The sequence below is a fragment of the Lynx canadensis genome, chromosome D1 (assembly GCF_007474595.2).
Source record: "Lynx canadensis isolate LIC74 chromosome D1, mLynCan4.pri.v2, whole genome shotgun sequence".
NCBI lineage: Eukaryota > Metazoa > Chordata > Mammalia > Carnivora > Felidae > Lynx > Lynx canadensis.
Window position 1 is genome coordinate 59,351,466 of NC_044312.2, and position 20,801 is coordinate 59,372,266.

The 20,801-nt window shown below is 53.6% G+C and overlaps 1 protein-coding gene across 2 annotated transcripts in view; it reads left to right on the forward strand.

The window, feature by feature from the left end:
• PDE2A (phosphodiesterase 2A) overlaps window positions 1-20,801 on the forward strand; it is a 107,605-nt gene that overhangs the window by 58,090 nt on the left and 28,714 nt on the right. For both annotated transcript variants that reach the window (XM_030331954.1, XM_030331953.1), the window contains 2 exons: window positions 14,827-14,916; window positions 18,866-18,954. In XM_030331954.1, coding sequence (XP_030187814.1) covers window positions 14,827-14,916; window positions 18,866-18,954 — 179 coding nt within the window. The remainder of the gene's footprint in view (window positions 1-14,826; window positions 14,917-18,865; window positions 18,955-20,801) is intronic.

The following is a 20,801-nucleotide window of genomic DNA, read 5'->3' on the forward strand; positions in this document are numbered from 1 at the left end:
CCCCCCCTTTTTTTTTTCTTTTTTTTTTTCCTGAAGTATTTTTTTTTTTGCTTTTAATTATTCTGAAATATACATAACAAAGTTTACTATATTTTTAATAAAGTTTTTGGAGTTTTGTTTTGTTTTGTTTTGTTTGAGAGAGAGAGAGCGACAGCATGAGCAGGGAAGGGGCAGAGAGAGAGGGAAACACAGAATCCAAAGCAGGCTCCAGGTTCTGAGCGGTCAGCACAGAGTCCAGCACGGAGCTCGAACGCATGAACCGTGAGATTATGACCTGAACCAAAGTCGGCCACTTAACCAACTGAGCCATGCAGGAGCCCCATAAAATTTACCATCTTAACCATTTTTAAGTGTATCCTTCAGTAGTGTTAAGTATGTTCACGTTGATGTGCAACCATTCTCCAGATCTTTTGCACTTTGAAAAACTGAAACCTTTACCCTTTAAACAACTCCCTATCCCCCCAGCTCTTGAAATCCATCTTTCTGCTTTCTGTCTGTGAGTTTGGCTACTCTAGGTACCTCCGATATGTGGAATCATACAGTGTTTATCTTTTTGTGGCTGGTGTATTTCACTCAACATAATATCCTCAAGATTCATCCATGCTGTATGAACATTTCCTTCCTTTTTGAGGCTAAATAATATTCTATCGTTTTTATATGCCACATTTTGTTTATCCATTCATCTATTGATGGACACTTGCATTGCTTCCAACTTTTGGCTATTGTGAATAATTCTGCTGTGAGCATGGGCGTACAAGTATCTCTTCAAGATCCTGCTTTCAGTTCTTTTAGATATATACCCAGAAGTGAATTGTTGGATCATATGGAAATCTTTATTTTTAATTTTTGAGGAACCACCATACTGTTTTCCACAACAGCTATGCCATTTTATGTTCCCATCAACAGTGCACCAGTATTCTAATTTCTCCACATCCTCCCCAACACTTCTTTCCTTTCTTTCCTTTCCTTTCCTTTCCTTTCCTTTCCTTTCCTTTCCTTTCCTTTCCTTTCCCCTCTTTCTTTCTTCTTTTTTAAAAAATGTTTATTTATTTTGAGAGAGAGATAGAGTGTGAGTGGTGGAGGGGAAGAGAAGGGAGATAGAGAATCCCAAGCAGGTTCTGCACTGTCAGTGCAGAGCAGAGTCCATCGTGTGGGGCTCAAACTCAAGAACCACAAGATCATGACCTGAGCTGAAACCAATCAAGAGTCAGACACTTAACCAACTGAGCCACCCAGGTGCTCCTTTCCCTCCCTCCCTCCCTCCCTCCCTCCCTTCCTTTTCTCTTTCCCATCCTAACAGGTGGAAGACTGGGGAAAGGTCGCATCTTACTGTGGTTTTGATTTGCATTTCCCTAATGATTCGTGATGTTAAACATCTTTCCATGTGCTTGTTCACCATTTGTATGTCTTCTTTAGAAAATGTCTATTCAAGTTCTTTGCCCATTTTTAAATCAGGTTGTTTATTTTGTGGTTGAGTTGTGGGACTTCTTTATATATTCTGGATATTATCCCCTAATCAGATACACGATTTGCAAATATTTTCTCTCATCCAATAGGTTGCTTTGCTGAAGTATTTTAAAGCAAATCCCAGACATGATGTCATTTCACCAAAGGTGGATTTTTTTTTTTTTTAATGTCAGAAGGTCCTAGTTGATGCTGAAATGTGACAGTGCAACATAGAGCCAGCTTGGAAGTGTGTGTTTGACACTATATGAGGGTGACACTGTGGAGCATTGGGAACATGGTATCTGACACTGAGGATGGGCTACCCTGAGTGAGGGTACAGTGATAGTTTCACTGTGAGTGGCCCTGTGACCCTCAGTGATGTGTGACAATGTAGAAACCATGGGATGACTGAATCACTGAGTATGTGAGACACGCCATGTGCAAGTGACAGTGATCCTGTCTCTGTGTGTCATCCTAGGGTGATGAGTGTGACACAGAACAGGACACTGCATGGGAGTGAAAGGGGTCATGAGTGTGCTGTGGGCAATGGGGGTGTGTGGAATCCATGTGGGATCAGCCCAGCCTCAGCTGCTGACCATCGGAGACAGGACAGACATCATAGTGTAGATGAGGAGAAATGCCCTGTATGGACCGAAATGCTGTCTGGGCCAAGGGTGAGTTGGTATGAGGCCCCTTCCGTTCTCTGAACTCCCTAGGAAGGCTTCCCAGAGGCAGGATGGTAGCAGTTCAGCAGGAAGAGCAGGTACCAGTTAAGAGCAAGGGCTGTGGTGTCAGACAGTCCTGTCTGGCTCTGACTTTTAGCAAAAGTCATTTTATGTCTTGAGCCTCAATCCCCTCACATATAAAATACAGCTGTGGAGGGGGGGGGGCGCCTGGGTGGCTCAGTCGGTTGAGCGTCCGACTTCAGCTCAGGTCATGATCTCACAGTCTGTGAGTTCGAGCCCCGTGTGGAGCTCTGTGCTGACAGCTCGGAGCCTGGAGCCTGGAGCCTGTTTCAGATTCTGTGTCTCCCTCTCTTTCTGCCCCTCCCCTGCTCATGCTCTGTCTCTCTCTGTCTCAAAAATAAATAAAAACATTTAAAAAATTGAAACAGCACTTTTAAATGAATGCAGTACCTGGCACTAAGCAGTCGCTCGGTGGTCTCTAGGGGAGCACCACTCCTCATGTCCTGTGCCCAGGCACCCACACTTGTGGGTGTGCTGAATGAGTGGTATCCTGTCCTCCTGTGCCCACGGCCCTCCTTCCCCCCCACCTTCCTTGCTCCTTCTGTCCCCTGCTTAACGTTGCCAGCTTGCCCCTGCATCTTGCCCCCCCCCCCACCCTCACCCACTGTCAGCCTCCAGCCCAGGCTCCTGCAGCCTCATTCAATTAGGCCGATGCAATTTTCTCAAGAAAAAACCCTATAATTTGCTTAATCACACCAGTAGGGGATCTGGACCCGGGTGGGGATGGGCAGGAGGTCCACGCCAGCAGCTAAGGGCCCAGGTGTAGTTGTGCCTGTCTCTCAGCACCCCCACCTGCTCCCTTGGACCCCATTCAGTAGCCAACAGAGTCCAAAGCTTGGGTCTCCCTAACTGCGTCTGTTCTACAGAGATCTTGAGACAGGAGCTTGGCCTGACTGGGTTCACTTGTGTCCCTGGGAGGGTCCCTGACCGTCTCCGTGTCTCAGTCACCCTCTCCAATAATGGGAGATGGGCTGAGGGTGGGGGTGTCTCTGAGCATCCGGCCAGCCTAGCTGGCCTCTGCAGGTCGGGTCCAGTCAGTCCCCTCATGGCTTCCCTTTGGGGCTTTGGAGAGGCAGAGCTGGAGGGCTGGTCAAGGGGACAGAGCCCCAGGGGAAGGGGGGGGTGGGTGTCCTCAGAGCCTCATCTGGAACATGGCCACCCCACTCACGCAGAGTCAGAGACCCTTTAGTCCCAGGCTGCACACCTGGAGCAGGGGCTGAGGAAAGGGAGCCGCTATTTTTCAGTCACCTGAAGGGCCACTGCCTCTCACCTCATGCCTTGTACCTTGCACAGAGGTGGGGTGATGCTGAAACCCAGCCCGCCCTCCTCCACCATTCCACGCCCCTCAGGGCTGCAACTGCCTAGAGAGTTGGGGTCACCCCTGTCTGACTTGCACAGAAGTGGCCTATGCTGGGAGCCAGCAGAAGCAGGCTTTTATGGTATCATTTCCGTCCTCTCAGCAGCTCTGGGAGAAGGTACCATCCTATAAATGGGGAAACTGAGCCCAGGAAGGGGAAAAGACTTGTCCAGTGCCACACAGGTGACATGCGTCAGGGTAGGGATGTGAGCCCTGGCCTGGCATGAGTGGCGGAAGCAGTGATGGGGGTGCACGGAAGCAGAGAATCAGAGCCCCCACTTGTGCAGCCACCAACCCTCTCAGTCATACACTCATTCAGAGACAAAAGCAGCCACACACTCCCTGGGCACACGCAGGCTCACATCACACACGCATGGACACAGCCCGCAACGGTCACCTGCGCACGCAGATGGCTCAGGCACAGACGTGGACACAGGGGTGCTCACACTGTCATGTTCACACACACTCCCTCACAGAATCACAGATCCATGTGCTGTCACACAGACATTCTCCTAGTGACCCACGGGGCATAGTCTGCTGTGGTCACCTACTGGGCCACAGGGACGTGCGTGACGGACGACTAAGAGGCAGGCCACACACCTGCTTAGGTCACTGGCAAAGTGGAAACTGCCCACAAAGTGAAAGAAAAAAAATAGGTTTTTTTTAAGTTTATTTATTTATTTTGGGGGGTGGGGAGGGGCAGAGAGAGGGAGAGAATCCCAAGCAGGCTCAGCTCTGAGCGCAGAGCCCAATGTGGGGCTCGAACTCCCAACCATGAGATCATGACCTGAGCGGAAACCAAGAGTCAGGTGCCACCTGACTGAGCCACCCAGGCACCACAAAAAAAGATTAGTTTTGATGAGCGTATACAGAATTTGCCATCAGAAAAGTCACACAAAAGCGATTTTAATCTTTTTTTTCCCAAGATAAAATTAATATAAGGTCAGGGGTAGGGACTCATCATCTTTTCAGGGTTTTGGGTCGCTAAAGGACCTGCACAGACTCACAAGCACACAATCCCAAGAGATCTTCTGGGCTCACGTGTTTACCCAGTCCGGGGCTGTGTGTGAGTGTGCGTGCGTGTGTTTGCGCACGTACTGGCATACCCTCTTGGTGGCTCCCGGATCCTTGGGATGTGAGGAGAGAGAGTCGAAGTTCCAGAGACTCCGGATGTTTGTTTTCTAGCTTCCTGGGCCCTCCAAAGGCAAATAGCTTTGGATGCCAGCCTGCCTGCCTTCCCTGGGCGGGGGCGGGGTGGGTGGGTTGTGTGAAGTGCCTGCTTCTGCCTCGAGAGCCCCACTGACTGGGGCCTTGGGAGACGAGGCAGAGTGACTGAGGCCCGTGGCCTGTGGCCAGCTTTCCATGAGCTTGCAGGCCCATCATCTCCCCTGTCGGAGGCTCAATTTCCCCATCTGAGAAATGGAGGCAGGGAGGAGGTGAGACTGGATGGGCTTCCCCTTGGAGACTGATATTGAGAGAGACATTCCAGGCCTAGGGTGCAGAAGAGAAAACTAAAGCCAGGGACAGGAGAAGGAAGGGCCAGTAGGGCCCAGGGTTCAGGGAGGGCTCAGGGGTGTCAGAGCTTGCACTGTCTCCCCACCAGTCTCCCCTTCCCTGGAGAAGGGCTGCACCTCAGAGCCTGCATCCGCTGGGGGCCCCTGCGGCCCAGCCCTTGTTGAGCTGCTGAGGGGGGCAGGGTTGGCGGTGGGGATGAGTTGTGAGCACAGCAGACCTGAGTGAGGCCTCAAAGGACAGGAGGGGGAAGAGAGGCCTGGAGGTGGAGGGACTTAGGGGTGGGGGGAGTGAGGTTGGAGAGTTGGGTAGAAGTTAGAGCCTGGGAACCAGTAGGAGCAGGCAGTGGCCCCACTATGAGATACTGAGCACTCGACAAATAGCTCCCAACAGGCCTGGGAGCTCAGAGCCTATCCTGGGCCCAGAAGCCATGGCAGTCTTAATGCAAGGGAAGGATACAGTCAGGTTTCCCTTTTAATGAAGCACCATGGGTAAGGGCCAGGGCAACTCAGAGAGGCCCCACACAGTAGATGGGAGCCCAGAGGCAGGGGCATGCCTGAGATGAACCCAGCCCAGAAGATTCCTCACTCCAACCCCCAATAAAGAAGAGCTATTTTTAGGAACAATGAAAGTGCTCACACATTCCTGCAGGGGCAGAAGGAAGGGGGTGGGCAGGAGCCTGTGCAGAGGGAAAGGGCTGACACCAGTCTTCCCTCCAATTCTGACTTTGTCTTCAGGGTCTCCCCGTCAGTGGCTGGGGAGGCTTTATAACCCTGTTAGCCCTGCCCTCCAGCCCTGTCCCCAGGGTCCCCTCTTCGCTCTTGTGTCTGTCCCTCTGCCTCTGAACTTGTCTCTGTCCCAGTGTCTTTCTCATACCACAGCCCCCCGCGCCCCACCCCCTTGGGATCTGGGGAACAGCTGGGATGGGCCAGGCCCCGAAGATTGAGCCAAATACAGTCATGGGACCAGCAGTAAGGCTGTGGGAGAAGTGCATACCAGAGAATAGACAGAAAGTATGAGGGACAGACACAGAGAGCCTGGGGAGGCCGAGAGGCAGGGAAGGAGCTTTGGACACAGTCAGGGAAAGCCCCAAGGCAGGCCTCAATGGTGATGGTGGTGGCAGGGGCTCTGTGTCCTGCTCTCTGACTTGTCCCAGAGGAGACGCTCTGCCAGGCTCACCCTCCCTCTACCTCCCACCAGCACCCTGCCTTCTGCAGGCCCACACTAACCCTATATGCCAGGCTAGTGCCGCCCGGGATTTACCTCCCACTCCGGGCACTCTGTCTGCCACAGAAGGGGAGACGAGAAACCCTGCCTCTGGCCTAGATAAAGACACCCAGCCGCACCCCACATCTGAGAGGGGCTCAGCCCATCCCCTGGCCAAAGCCAGGAATTGGAGGGGCCCCAAAGGCAAACAGTGCCAGAGGGGAGGGAGCCTAGTGTATCTTGAAGTGCCCTGAGCTTGGCCATGGACCTCCTGACTCCTTGTGAGGCCCTGGCAGGTGCTTTCTTTCTTCCCCTGGCCCTAGGCTACCCCCATCAAGCTGGGGATTAGGCTCCTTGAGGCCTAGGGCCCTCTAGGCACTGGTCCTGCAAGAATTCTCTGGAGGCCTGGGAGGAGGACAAGTGACCCACCCAGGAAGGCTGCCTGGAGGAAGTGACCCAGTCATGAAAGAAGGGGACAGTGATAGTGCTCCTTTGGGGGGAAGAGCTCCTCCATCCTGACATGCTGTCCCCAGCCTCATCTGCACTGGGAGATGATCCTGAAGCATAGAGGACCTTCTGGTCCATGGAGTTGCCTTAGAAAAGTTTCTAAAAGCTGTCAACACAAGGTACTCTCATTCCTCAGGCTCCTTCTCTAAGACAGTTACCGTGCCAGACTTGGGAAACTTTGAGAGCTCTCAGCTATCTTCCGGGCCTGGGAGCGTTCAGAGGGCATGGGGTCCACCATCTACTCAGTGATGGCATGTACCCCCTCACAGCCCAACAGGTCTGGGCACTCCGGAGTCCAACTGATCATTTTGTAGCTCAGCAAATATCTCCTGACACCTGTGATGAGCTGGATGAAACTGGGGACTTGGGGAGGAACAGGACACAACCTCTGGCCTCTAAAAGCTCCCAGTCTGCTGGGGGAGCCAGATGGGAAATAGTGGCAATGCATCAGCACATGCCATGCCCGGATGGGGAGAGCGCAGGACTGCACGAGGGCCGGTGGGAGGGTCAGATTTGCCTGAGAAAGGCAGCAACAATGAAAAGTTCCTGGACAGAGGCCCAGAGTAGGGATGTGGGTCACTCATTCATTCATTTGTTCATTTATTCATTTGTCCATCCATTCATGTACCCAGTTGATCCTTTGGTCATTATTTCCTCAGAGACAGAAACTTCTCTGACACTGGCCCAGTGGGTCACTCCTCTCCATCCTCCTCTTCTGCTCTAGACACTGTGTCTGCCTTTCAGAGGCTCCTGGATTTTCTTTGTCCAGCTCCCAACCCATCAAGAAGACTGTGTGAGAGGTGAGGCTGAGGAGGGTTTGAAGACATCTAGGGCCAAGGAACCCAGAGCTGGAGACCGACCAAGCTCACCAAGCCCTTTCCCCATGGCCCCCATCCTTGTTAGTACATCCTTGGGCACAGGGAGCTCACCCCTTCCTCCTTCCCAGGCTTCTCTCTTATGGCATAACTGACTCCCAGTGAGTTTACATCTGCTTCCTTTTGATTACCTCGCTATGCCAGGAGTGGAGGAGGATGAAGAGGCACCAGGTAATCATAATGACCGAGACAGAAGGGTGCCTGGGTGGCTCAGTAGGTTAGGCCTCTGACTCTTGATTTCAGCTCAGGTCATGACCTCACGGTTGGTGAATTTGAGCCCCGTGACCAGCTCTGCGCTGATAGTGCAGGGCCTGCTTGGGACTCTCTCTCCCTCTCTCTCTGACCCTACGCAGCTCACACACTTGTGCTTTTTCTCTCTCTCAAAATAAATAAACATTAAAAAAAAATCAGAATGACTGGGACAGCTGTGATGAGGGGGACACTGGTGATATGCTGGGGAGGAAGGCTGTGGCCTCAAGGAGAATGTGGGCCACGAAGATTGAGATCACTCTTGACCCTGCCACGTGGATGAGGCAGTTAAAGGTAGGGAATCCAGGAGCCTGTCCTGGCCCCCCTTGGTCTGATGTCTGCCTCCTAGGGCCATCTTCCCCGCCACACATTCAGCTTTGCCTCCCTCCCTCTGCCTGCTCTGGTTATTCCCTTCAACCCTCCTTCCCTGACCCCAGACCCTGTGCTAGAGACTGAGAGGTTCCAGGGAGTCAGACTGCAGAGAGCTGATTGTTCACACAAGCCTACCTTCTCTCCCCAACTCCTTCCGCCCTCCTGTCCTTCATCCATCCTCAAACCTAGGCCCTGAGGGATCTAGGGGGGCCTGGGACAATTGGAGGGCGTGTTGGAGGAGGCAGGCTCTGGAGTAGAAGCTGAGACTGGCTTAGAAACGGTGAGGGGCCTAGAAGGAGCTGGCTAGGCATACTGAAGGGGAAGGGCCAGCAGGAGGGGGCCGAGCTCATCCGGGAGGTGGAGCGCCCACGGGGTGCGGGCGCCAGGACTGGGCTCAGGTGTATTCTACAGTGCACGTGTCTCCAGTGTGGCTCGGAGGCTGGAGACGCGGCCCTGTTGGAGTAACAACTGCAGCCGGAGTCTGCAAAGAGTGGGGGGAAGGGGGGGGAGGAGCAGGGGAGGGGGAGGGGAAAGGGGTAAACAACGGAGAAAGGTGAGAAGAGAGGGGCGGAGGACAGGCCTTTACTCTAGGCTGGGCTCCTGAGCTCCAGGTGGCCTTTGTCTCAAGCCACCCCTCAGTCCCACCTCACCCTCTGCTTCCAGCAAACCCGCTTCTCCCCTTCTTTGGGACGTTCCATGAGGGGGTTCCATTCCCCCCCGACAGAGGGGCAGGAGCCACTGGGAGGCTGTCCTCAGAGGCTGGGCGGGTCTCACCTGAGCAAGGATGATCAAAACAGGCACCTTCCATAATATGTACTAACATAGTATGGTGACAGATGGTGACTACACTTAATCGCGATGAGCGTTTTGTAATGTATGTAATTGGCAGATCACAATGTTGTGCACCTGAAACTAATGTAATGGTGTATGTTGACTATTCAGCAGTAAAACAAAACAAACCCCTCCCAGGGCTCGCAGGAGGATTGGTGATAATGTATGTCCCTGAGTCTCAAAGTGCGGTCCCTGGGCCAACAGCAGCCGCAGCCGCAGCTATAAATGTGTTGGAAATGGAAATACTTGGCATCATCCCAGACATACTGTATCAGAAACTCTGGGGGCGAGGCCAGCGATCTGTACAATAGCCAGCCCTCCAGGGGATGCTGGTGGGCACAGATGTTTGAGAGCCACTGGTGGCCAGCTCGCAGCAGGTGTTTGAAAAAGATGCCATCCCTTTCCCCAAGTCCGACGCCCCAGTCAAGCCAGGCTCTGACATTTGTGTTATTCCAACTGTGGCCTGGGTCTCTGTCCTGCCTCTTCCTTCTGATCAGGTCTCCCAATGATCACCAAGCCTCTTTTCCCTATTCCCTTGCTCCTGACCCAGCTCAGGCTTGTTAAGGGAGGTCTGGGGGTACAAGACCTAGCATCCAAGGTGCAGCTCTTCTGTGAGTATTTGAGGCATGAGTGTCTGTTAGAGGCGGTTCCTTGGGCAGGCGGCAGGCATGGGTAGAAGCGGAAGAAGGGAGGAGGGCCTGCCTCTTGTTCTTCCTTGACATCTCTTAACTCTGCAGGGCTGGGCACGCTGTGAGGGCTGGGCACACTGTGGGGAGCCGCAGAGTCAGGTTGGGGTGCTGGAGCCCAGGCTGGGGTCTGAGGCCCAGCCAAAGGGGGCTTCCATGCTCTGAACCCCTGGGAGGCTTTCTCTGGGGAGTTCTGTCGGTCACCCTCATATGGCAGCTCGGCTTGTCAGTGCTGGGCACAGAGATGGACAAATTCTTCTTTGCCTTAGAAGGCCCCATTGTCCAGGAAAATAAGAGACTGTGTATATAGATCACCAAAACAGGGGTCAGGAAGCAGGAGAATGTAGATGGCATCTTCCCTGGCACCCCTGATTTCCCCCATCTTGGGCTGTCTCCCTGGGTCCCTCCCATTCTGTGGGTACCCATCATGGGTCAGGTGCTCTCTCCCGAAGTTCTCAAGGGGGACTGCTTGGAGGTTTTGCAGGAGGAGTGGGTGGGAGCTGGAGTGTGCAGGGGAGAGATGGGAAGAGAAGCCATCTGAGAGGTGAGAAGACTTGGGGTGGGAAAAGATGTTGACCCTCATGGGGCTATGACAGGAGAGCAGCCTGTGACAGAAATGGGCATCAACTAAGGGAGGCATGGAGAGAAGAGAGATCCACTTAGAGAGATTGGGAGAGACAGGGCCTGAGAGAGACACACAGCCCAGAGGGAAAGAAAGAAGGATAGAGGCAAAGAGGGGCTCCAAGGCCCTGGGGATCTTGAAGAACACCCATGCTTCAGAGAAGGGGATACCGAGGCCCACAGAGAGACACCCCGCCCCCACCCAGGCCACACAGGAGACCTAGCACAAGCAGAGTTGGATGAATCAGTCCTTATGGCCAGTCCCAGTAATATAACTTGAGTCTTAGGAGGGACTTGGCCATTGGGTTTGATGCTATTACCTTGTAGGCCACCAAGAGGGGCACTGTGAGGCTTCCTTCCACAGAGGGAGAGGTAGGCTCTAGGTTCCAGGCAGTGGGGAGAGCAATAGAAGGGTCTAAAGTGGTGGGAAAAGACATAGAGACTCATGAAGATGAGAGAGGAGGGCAGCTTGTGACAGTGATGCTGACCCTCAGGATGGGTATCAGTCTCTGCACAGGTAGCACCAGAAGGGCTAAGGCCAAGGTCTCTGGCTTTTACAATCCTAGGCACTAAGAAGGAATCAGAAGTAATTTAGTCTAGACCCTTCCCCTGCTCAAACAAGTATAGAGATGCCGATCTAGCCACACTACTGGCTCCGCAGGAGCCCTGACTCATAACAGACTCCCCTTTCTTGGTACCTGGGTTGAAAGACTAGTGCTCCCAGAGCAGCACTTGTCTACAGTGCTGACTGGCCCTATCCAACCACAGAGTTGCAGGTAGGAAGCCAGCGAAAGCAGGGAGGCTCCGTCCATCCATCCATCCATCCACAACGTGTTAAACTACAAAACCATAGAACTATATGTGCAGAGCTGGAAGGACCCATTTTTACTAATGAGAAAGCTGAGACTCGGAAGAAAGGGGCCTGCTAAGGCCACAGAGTTTCTGTAGTCAATCTGGGACAGGACTGGAAATTGCTGCTGTTTTCTACACACCACAAATTCTCCCCTGGGGTCTGGGAAATTGCCTGGTTGTTATGCTGATATTTATATTGGTGTTTGTTCAAAAAAAAAAAAAAAACTGAGAGGGCAGGAAATGTGACCTCCTTCACTCCACTCTGAGCCTGGGCTCTGTGTGTGTGTGCGTGTGTGTGCATTATATATATGGCTGTGTTTTTATCTATGTGCGTGCTTGTTTGTGTGAGGCTGTGTGCATGCGTGTTGGACAGAGACGTGTGCATTCTCAGCTGCTCCACTGATTCTGTCCTCCCTTCACGGAGGCAGCCACTTTGCTCTCTGAGTCCTTTGCATCATGGGCTCTGGAATTTGAGCTATTTCCTTCCCTGAGTTGATGCAGTGGAGGTGAAGTTGCTTGGAGATCTGGGAAGGATACAGGGAGGAGGTGGCATTTGAGCAAGCTTGAAGGCCCCTTTGAGAGTCAGGTATGAAAGTGGTCTTCCCAGCACCCCCCCTCCTGGGGCAGGCTGGGCAGGGCTGGGCCAGGAGGCAGATGGACAGAAGGATGCCAGGCAGAGAGCCTCAGGCTTCATCAGCCATGTCTGCTTCCTGCCCACTCTGGCCAAGGACGATGGCCAAGGATGTGAAGCCCCTTTCTGCTGCTGCCCCAACTTTCCTTTCCTGTGCCCCCGTCACCACCATTATCCTGCCCTTAGTCTGAAAAGTCATAGAAAGCTGACCAATCTGAACAAAGGCCAGACAGGCACCCACCAATTCCAGTAAAGGACAGGTCAGGGCATTCCCCAATCCCAGTAAAGGGCAGGTGGAGGTGCCCACCAATTGGAACAAAGGACAGACTATTCTCTCTAAGCCCCCTGGGAAGGGAGCTGGGGGGCGGGTGCAGAGCAGGAGCCAGACTGGGGCTGGACAGGCAGAGACTTGTGCTGTGGACCTGGTGCTGCCTGATGGGCTGGCTGACCACCAATGGGACATTCCTTCTCTTTGAGTCTTGGTTTCCTCATCTGTCAAATGGGAAGACTTAGCTGTCCCAAGATTATGGCTTTGAAGAGTTTCTGCCCCCATAGCAGAGCTTGGCCCCACTTCTCTAACTTCTATGGCATATACTTAATCAAACTGCACTGGAGGTCAAGGCCCCACAGGGCTCAGCTCGACTACCCTCCACCTCCTAATCCCCCCACCTCCAGGCAGGAACAGACCTAAATCAGCACCACCTTCTGGGGTCCTGCCCTGGGAGCCTCTGCCTGAGGAGCCTGGGTTGGCAGACTTAATTTGGAGATTATTTGGGACATGAGCCCTTTCTCCCTTCTTTAGTCTGCAGAATTGACCTCGAAAGGCCACGCCAGCTTACGTGTATATTGTGTGTGCAGCTGTTACTAAGTCCTGGCCCTGTGAACACATAAGGAAGTAGCTGCACCTGTGTGTGTGCCTGGAGGTATCTGAAGGCATGTTGGGTGTTCCTGCAGAGATGTGGAAATCTGTGGCTGTGTGGCCGGGTATAGGTGGTGCTGAGAGTGTGTGAACTGGGATGAGGAGTGCCTAAGGGTTAAAGGACAATTAACCCAATTTGGGGATTATAATGTTTGGAATCAGCAGCTTCTGATGTCCAACAGCAGAAATGGATCTCTGTGACCAAGATGTGTCTTCATTCTTGAGCAGTGGGAGGGATCAGAGGGAGGCTGGGGTTTGGGGACAGCAATGCCAAGTGAGCATTCAGGGAGCGAGTCCACCCCTGCCGCCCATTCGTGGAAACAGGACTGGGTGGCCATGGGAATGAGGGAGAAAACCGAAGCCAAGAACATGCAAGGGTGAAACCTGTAGCTGAAGCCTGGACCCCGGTACAGGACTCCCATCTGTGGCCTCTCTGAAAGATGGGCACTTCGTCCATTCTTTCACACCCTTAGGGATAGGCAGCTTACTTCCTCCTTGTCTCCTGGTGGCCGATGCCTATGTAGCATGGCTCTGCGTAGATAAAAGTCCTTCATCCCATTGGGTCAAGGCCAGCCTCTTTTAAACCTATGGGTCTCCAGGCTGTCCCTGGGGCCACGGAGTCCTGTCCCCTGCTCAGGAAAGCCTGACAGATTTGGAGTCAAAGATTGTGACCCATGGGTCTGCTCTGCTGTAGGCTGGGCACCCCCAGACTCTCCAGTCTCAGGCACATGCAAAACTTGGTTTCTAGTTCCCTCCTTACATGGGTCACCTGTGAATGAGTCTCATCTTGTCCTCACTTGGGAGGGACACAATGCACTGGGGATGATCTAATCAGCCAATAGAGGTGGGAGAACTGTCATCTTCCCTATTTGGGATAGCAGATCTTTATTAATATGGCCTGCAGTGCCAGCATTTTAATTTATTACCAGCCACACATACACTATGGGCTCAGACTGAGTTTGTGGTTCACTAAGACCCTCAACCCCGTAACATTTTTTTATACGAATGGGGGCCAAGCCATGTCGCCTTCCTCCTACAGTTAACCATTTTGCTTTTTGAACACAGACCCAGCCATCCACAGAAAGGAACTTCAAGGGCTTGTGGGGAGGGCATGGCTGAGTGGACGGTATGAGTCATGAGCCTGCCTTGGCCCTGGATCCCCTGTTCCATTACCTTTCTTTTTGATCCCTGTGGCTTGGCCAAGTTAATAGAGTGAGAAGCGTGGACCTTTCTTCTGTTCCGGCTCTCCAAGGACAAGGCCTGTTCCTGGGATGGGAAAGCTGTGAGGCAATCAAGGCTGACTTCTCCTTCCCCCACTATCTTGCCAGGGGCTGGCCCAACTGTATTTCTCTCACCTTGTGGGCTCATGCACCCCATGGGCTCTCGCTAGCTCCCAGGATTCAAATTGAGGTTTTATTTGTTTGCTTGTTTTGCTTTGTTTTAATATGGAAGATTGTGCTTTCCCTACTATGCCAGAGTTGTCCTTGGCTAAAGGACAAGAGGCCTGGGAGCTAATCTAAACTTGACCTCTTGACTCACTGTGAGCATGTTAAGCCCCTGGCCCTTCTCTGAGCCCCCTTTTCCCATCTGTAAGATGAGTGGACCTGGATACTCTAGGGCCATAAGACTTGTTGGATTCTGAGATTTTAAGATCCTGGGATTTAAGTGTCTGAGCTGGGGCGCCTGGGTGGCGCAGTCGGTTAAGCGTCTGACTTCAGCCAGGTCACGATCTCGCGGTCCGTGAGTTCGAGCCCCGCGTCAGGCTCTGGGCTGATGGCTCAGAGCCTGGACCCTGTTTCCGATTCTGTGTCTCCCTCTCTCTCTGCCCCTCCCCCGTTCATGCTCTGTCTCTCTCTGTCCCAAAAATAAATAAAAACGTTGAAAAAAAAAATTTTAAGTGTCTGAGAGACTTGGGCTCTGGTTTAAGCTGGGACTTTGTGCTCATAGCTGTCTGGGCAGATGGGGCTGCCCTGGCCTGCCTGGAGAAAACCCTCACTGCCCTTTTCTCTCTTCCAGGATGCTTTGCTGAGCCTGGGCTCTGTCATCCACATCGCGGGCTTCCAGCGGGCTGTCAAGGAGGCCCTTTCAGCTGTGCTCCCCAAAGTGGTAGGTGCCTTGCCCCACACTTTCCCCACCTCCCAAATCTTTGCCCAGCTCCTTACTGTGTACCTCACACAGAGTTGAGAAGGAAGAGGCAGGGTCCCTGCCCAGAGGATTCTCGCAGGGAAGGGAAGGGTTTGGGTAAGTGTTCTGAGAGGGCATTCTGGAAGAGAAGGGCTGAAGCTAAGTCCCAAAGAATGAACTTACATAGGAATTCTGGAATATCAGAGACAGAAAGGGACTTAGAACGTCATTGGAAAGATCATGTCTCAGATAATGGAAAGGATTCTCCTAGGATAATAGCTAGAACATAGTGGAGTCAAGTGGGCTTTAAAATATATAGCTGGAGGGGTTGAGGGTAGACATGCAGAAGAACTTCCTTGATCCCAGATCCCATTCCAGAGGTGCTAGAATGAGGCTCAGCTTTATTGAGTGAGTCGTGTGAAGTTAAAGTGTCCTTCCTGGAGATAGGAAGCTGGACAAGGTGACCTCTAGAAACCTTTAGGCTTCTCTCTGACCTGCCCCAATACCATGGATGATTGCAGATTAGGGGCAGGTGGAGGGTGGCTGCTTGGGCCCTGGTCCCCTTGGTTGTCTGGGCTCAGAGTGCCTTGGTAAGGGAACTGCGCCCCTCCTGAGCTGCCCCCCAGTCATTCCGCAACCTGGCTCCAGTGGCTACTGCTCACACCTTAGGCTGTAGGACAAGTAAACTTGCCCTGAAGACCTGGAGCAGCACTGTCTCAGCTGTCAGCCTAGTGGGGGGAAGGGGAGCACCGTCTGAACCTGCCAAAGGAGCACTAAAGACTTCCAGGAGGAAGAGACGCCTCAACTGGGTCCCACAGCTTGGAATCCCCTCTCCCCTACTCTAGACACCAGCCAGAGTCAGCCTCTGCCAAAACGTGACATCCTCCACCCCCACCTCCACCCCTGCAAGCCTATCATATCTGAATCTACTTGATGGATGAACCACTAGAGGCCCAGAGAGGGAAGGCACCTCACCCAAGGTCACACAGCATGACAGGGACAAAGGGGGATTGGCACCTAAGCATCCCCATTCTCTCTCCTCTGCTCTGCCTTCTCAAACCTTCTAGAAGTTCAGAGCCCTGGAGGAGGGCTAATGAGTGAGCTTTATTGAGTGTGAAATTGGTAGGAAGTGGGTGGTGTGTTTGAGCCCAAAAATAAATCCTCCCAGAGAAGGGTAGGACTGAGGCAACATCTGGCCTGGGGTGGAGAAACATCTGGAAAGGAGGGGGTGGAGAGGTTAGCAGGTCAGCATCTGCAAGGCTGCCCTGGGCCCCTCTGTGGCCATTGAGACTGTCCTGGGAGGGGTAAGAGGAGGTGACTGGCTACATCTTCATAGGCAGGGTGCCTGGTGGTTGTGCCAGTGTAGATGCCCTGTACTGGATTAATTGTATTTCCAAAGCTGGGGGCTTGGAAGACAGCTGTGGTTCAGACAGTTAGGTTCCTGGGACAACGGGACATGTCTACCTCAACTCATCCAAGAGACCTGTATGAGCTAGGGAAGCCCTGACTTTGGGCAGCCCTGCTTTAATTGCATGGAGGGTCTCAGTCCCTCCCCTCCCCCCAACACACACCCAGGAGGGGTGGGGAGATGGGAGGTGTGATCTGCACCCAGGGAGGGGTGGGTAGGCAAGAGGTCTAGTCTGTCCCCAGGGAGTGGGAGCAGGGATGGGGGGGGAGCATCTGAACTGTCCCCAGGAAGTGGGGGGAGATGGGAGGATCTGCACCCAGGGAGAGATGGGTAGGTGAGAGGTCCGGTCTGCCCCCAGACAGTGGGGGCAGGGATGGGGAGGGGACATCTGGCCCCTCGCCAGGAAGTAGGGGAAGATGGGAGGGTCTGCTCTGCCCCCAGGAAATGGGGTGAGATGGAAGGTCTGGTCTGCTCCCAGAGAATGGGGGCAGGGACTGGAGGGGGTGGGTCTGGTCTGCCCCCAGGGAGTGGAGTGGGGGTGGGGGGAAGGGCAGATGGGCGGTCTACTCAGTCCTCAGAGGAGGGAGGGAGATGGAGGTGTCTGCTCAGCCCCCAGGGAGGGGTGGGGCGCTGGGGGAGGGGTCTCCATACTCCTCCTTGGTGAGGAGAGCCTCTGGCACCTGGCTCCCTCATCAGCACCCATTGTGGCAGGCAGCCCCGAATGCAGATGGTGCTGATGTGTCTGAAATGGTTCCCTCCTTCTCTCCAATAAACTCAGCTAATTTTAACCCAGAGGGCTGAGAGTGAGGGGGTGGGAGATAGAGGGACATCCGGAAGTGATGAGGATCTGTCCTCCCAGGCTCCCCACCCCTTGTGTACCCACCTCTCTCTCTGCCCGGGGAAGACTCACTGTGTGACCCCGTGTGCCGGGTGGTCTCCTAACCTCTTTGGGCCAAATCCCTCAGGCCCCTCCCAGGCTGCTGCAAGGATTGGAGGACAAGAAGGAGGCTGGATGTAGATGAGGAGAGGCCTCCCTCCCACTGATTTCTCCATCCCTAAACTCCCAGCCTAGACCCTTACCCTGGAGGACAAGGGGCCTCCAGTTCTGGCCTGTGACTTGCCCCTGTCACTCTTCTCAGGCCCTATCATCCCCAGCCCATACCACCAATGAACTGGCTCAGGTTCTCTGGAAGCAGGACTGGAACTGGGGCTGGGAGGGTGGGGGCAGCCAAAAACAACAAGAGTGGCTGGCAGGACTGTGGACACCCACAGTGGCAGAAGGGCCGCTACTTCAGCTGAGAGGGATTCCACACTTACTGGCACACTTACTACGGGTGGGCCTTCAGCGCCTGGCTCCAGTGTCATCTCCTCCAGAAGCCCTCCCTGGTAGCGCAGCAGAGAGGAGAGACCTGCCTGCCCGCACCAAGAAAACAGCGCCCCTCGGGATACTTACCTGGGTGCGTGGGTACCCCTCGGGGTCTTCTGGACAGCACCGGCCTCTGGGTCTCCCTCCCTCCGCACCCAGAGTGTGCACGGTGGGGTGCTCAGTGAGGCTAGGCTGAATGAGCTGGTTACGGATCCCTCGGGGTGACCAGTCCTGTTTGGAGGGGATGTCGATTTTTCACCCGTGGGGCAGTGGGGTTGCCGTGAGGGCAACCACTTCTGCCAAGACCTGGCCTGCAACCGAGGCCAAAATGGCTCTGGGCCCTTGGGGAAGGCAGACTGACAAGCTGAAGACTTGACAAGCTTCGAAGAGAGCTTTGATCTCACTCTGGGGAGTGATCACTCCAAAATGCGCACCTGCTCCTCTCTCAGGGCTCACAGCAGTCTCCTCCAAATGTTTATAGGCCCTGCTGACCCTAAGACAACCTCCTGTGTCCCCTGCCTCCCCTGTCAGTTCCATAAATGCTCTGTGCTCTTTACACTGCCTGCCTGCTACTTGGCCCAGAAGCCACTCTTTGTGCCTCACCGACTCCCAGAATGTGTTTCATTTTTACTGTAGTTACAGATGTAAGGTCACTTCCTCCGGGAAGTCCTTCTGGCTTGAGTCACAGTGTGTGGTTTCTTGTAGAATTACTTGTGTCTCTGAGGTAGGAGGGACTCTTCCAGGGTGTTCTGAGCCCCTCTTGGCATTTAGCCCTGCGTAGACCACTCAGTTGTTTGCTGAGGCTAGAGTCCCAGCAAACTGAGGTGGGTGGTGGGTGAGATTTGTCTGCACCTTCAGTCCTTCAGACTCTTTCCCCAGCACTTTGGATTTGGGGTGATAGACAAGGAAAGCCTGCAAGGTCACGGGTCACTGCCTGCCCAGAGAACCCCCTCCAAGAGGAGAGGGCGAGGTGTAAGTTCATAAGGGACTTTTTCCACCATGGCTACATGTTAGAATCACCTGGGGAGAAAAAATAAACAGATGCTTGATCCCACTCCTAGAGGGTCTGTGACCTTGTCACCCAGATCCATGTCTGGGCTGGGACAGGGCGGCTGGGAGGGCTCTATATAGGGTCTCATGAGTGCCTTCTGTCCTAGGAGACTGTCTACACCTACCTGCTGGATGGGGAGTCTCGGCTGGTGTGTGAGGACCCCCCCCATGAGCTGCCCCAGGAGGGGAAAGTCCGGTGAGCCATTTTGCACCCCACTGCCTCTAGCACAGTCAAGGATCTCAGGCCTGGGGACCTTCCAAAGTCATCCAGTCTGATCTCCCCCACCTGACCTTGACCTCAGCTTCCCTGCCAGCTGGGGTTCCTTGGCTGGGTCACTGACACCCCCCAGAGGGGAGAAGCAGTGTCTTTTCTTGTGTTGGGGCAGTGGACAGCACAGGGAAAGGGCCAACTGGCAGGTTTTCTTCTAGAAACCTGGAGAGCTCTTCTAAATTGCTGCAGCCTCCTCAGAGCCCAGTCTCAGAAGGTCAGGGCTGCAGTTTATCAGTTAGAACCCAGCAGGCTATGAGAACTGCCTGGGAAGTTCTCACAGAATCATAGAATGCTGGACCTGTGGGAGCACATGGTGTCAACCCGGTATGTGAGAGCAGGGAGACGGAGATCAGAGACAGTGTCCTGCTGTGGGTTCTGAGCCTGACTGCCTGGGTTCAAATCCCAGTTCCCTTTTACTAGCTGTATAGCCTAGGGCAAGGTACTCAACCTCTCTGTGCCTCCGTTTTCTTGTTTGTAAATGGCAATAATAATAGTACTTATCTCATGGGGTTGTTGGGGGTGAATTAAATGAGCTTAACACAGCACTTAAAACTGAATCCATAAGAAATGCTAAAGGTCTGGTTTTACTTTTGTTATGATAGAATGTTGGAATCGCTGACTTTAGGAACATTGGGCTCAGTGCTCTGTGGTCCCCTGATATCTCTGAGCCTATTGAATTCAGCCTCCTTATCTTCCAGATGGGCAAACATCGTGAGACGTGTCCAAGGCCACATACCTGGTGTGAGACAGAGGCAGGCCTGGGACACCGTCTCCTGGCTCCTGGCCATTTGGGAGACAGTGAGGGGAAGTGGAGCTTGTCAGATGAGAAAGTGTTGACAGGCAAGAGTGCTGGTCCAGAGGAAGGCAGGCCACGGAGGACATGGTCACTGCCTCGTAAGCACTGCAGGGCCATCATGGGCCCAGGGAGCACTAGGCTGGGAGCTGAGGGCCCAGTGGGCACCACTGAGGGTGTTACTAGAAGGGGAGGGCTTTTCCAACAGGCCAAGCAGTCCAGCAATGTGGCTTTTTCAGGTGGTAGCTGAGACTGGCGAGACGCTCTCCTTTCACAGAAGCCATGGAAAGAATTGCTGTTTAGGGATGCCAGAGGTTCCTGAGGCTAGGGATGTGGGTGGTTTTGAGGCTCCTCCTGGTACTTGGGACCCTGGATTCCTGGATGCTGGCCTCTCTCTAGCCCTTCCCCCATGGAAAGGGCTGGTGCCTCTCCAACAACCCAAGAGCTTTTCCACCTCCTGTTCTCCCATTTGGCTCCCCCATGGCGTGGGTGGTGAGTGACACTCTCCCCTTCAGTTATCTCCTGACAACTCCTCCCTTCAAGGACTGTGTGAACCAAGCCGGCCATGCCTTCTCTGGCTTCTACTGTCCCTTCTGTAAGACTGTAAAATAGGGCTGGAAGGTCTTTGGAATCTTAAGGAAAAAGAATGCTGTAATAACCCCCTTTCTCCTCTGAGCCAGCACACCTACTGCTAAGAACTTTGCTTCATATGAGCTTGCTCCGTCCAAGAAGTTTCCTCAAAGTGGCCCAGGAAGGCCTTCCTGGGAGAGGGTTGCAGGATCATGGGCTCAGAAAGCAGGAGGGGAGCAAGATGGGTTTACCCCACCCCTTCTGAGCCTGCAAATGCTCCCCTTAGGTTTTCTGCTGTGAGGTGGGGTGGATGGGGTGTCTTTGGTCCAGGCATCTTGGAGGGGTCTCAGATCTTTTGCATCAGCAGCTCTTTCAGTATCCCCTGACCCCCTGCCCCCACAACCACTTC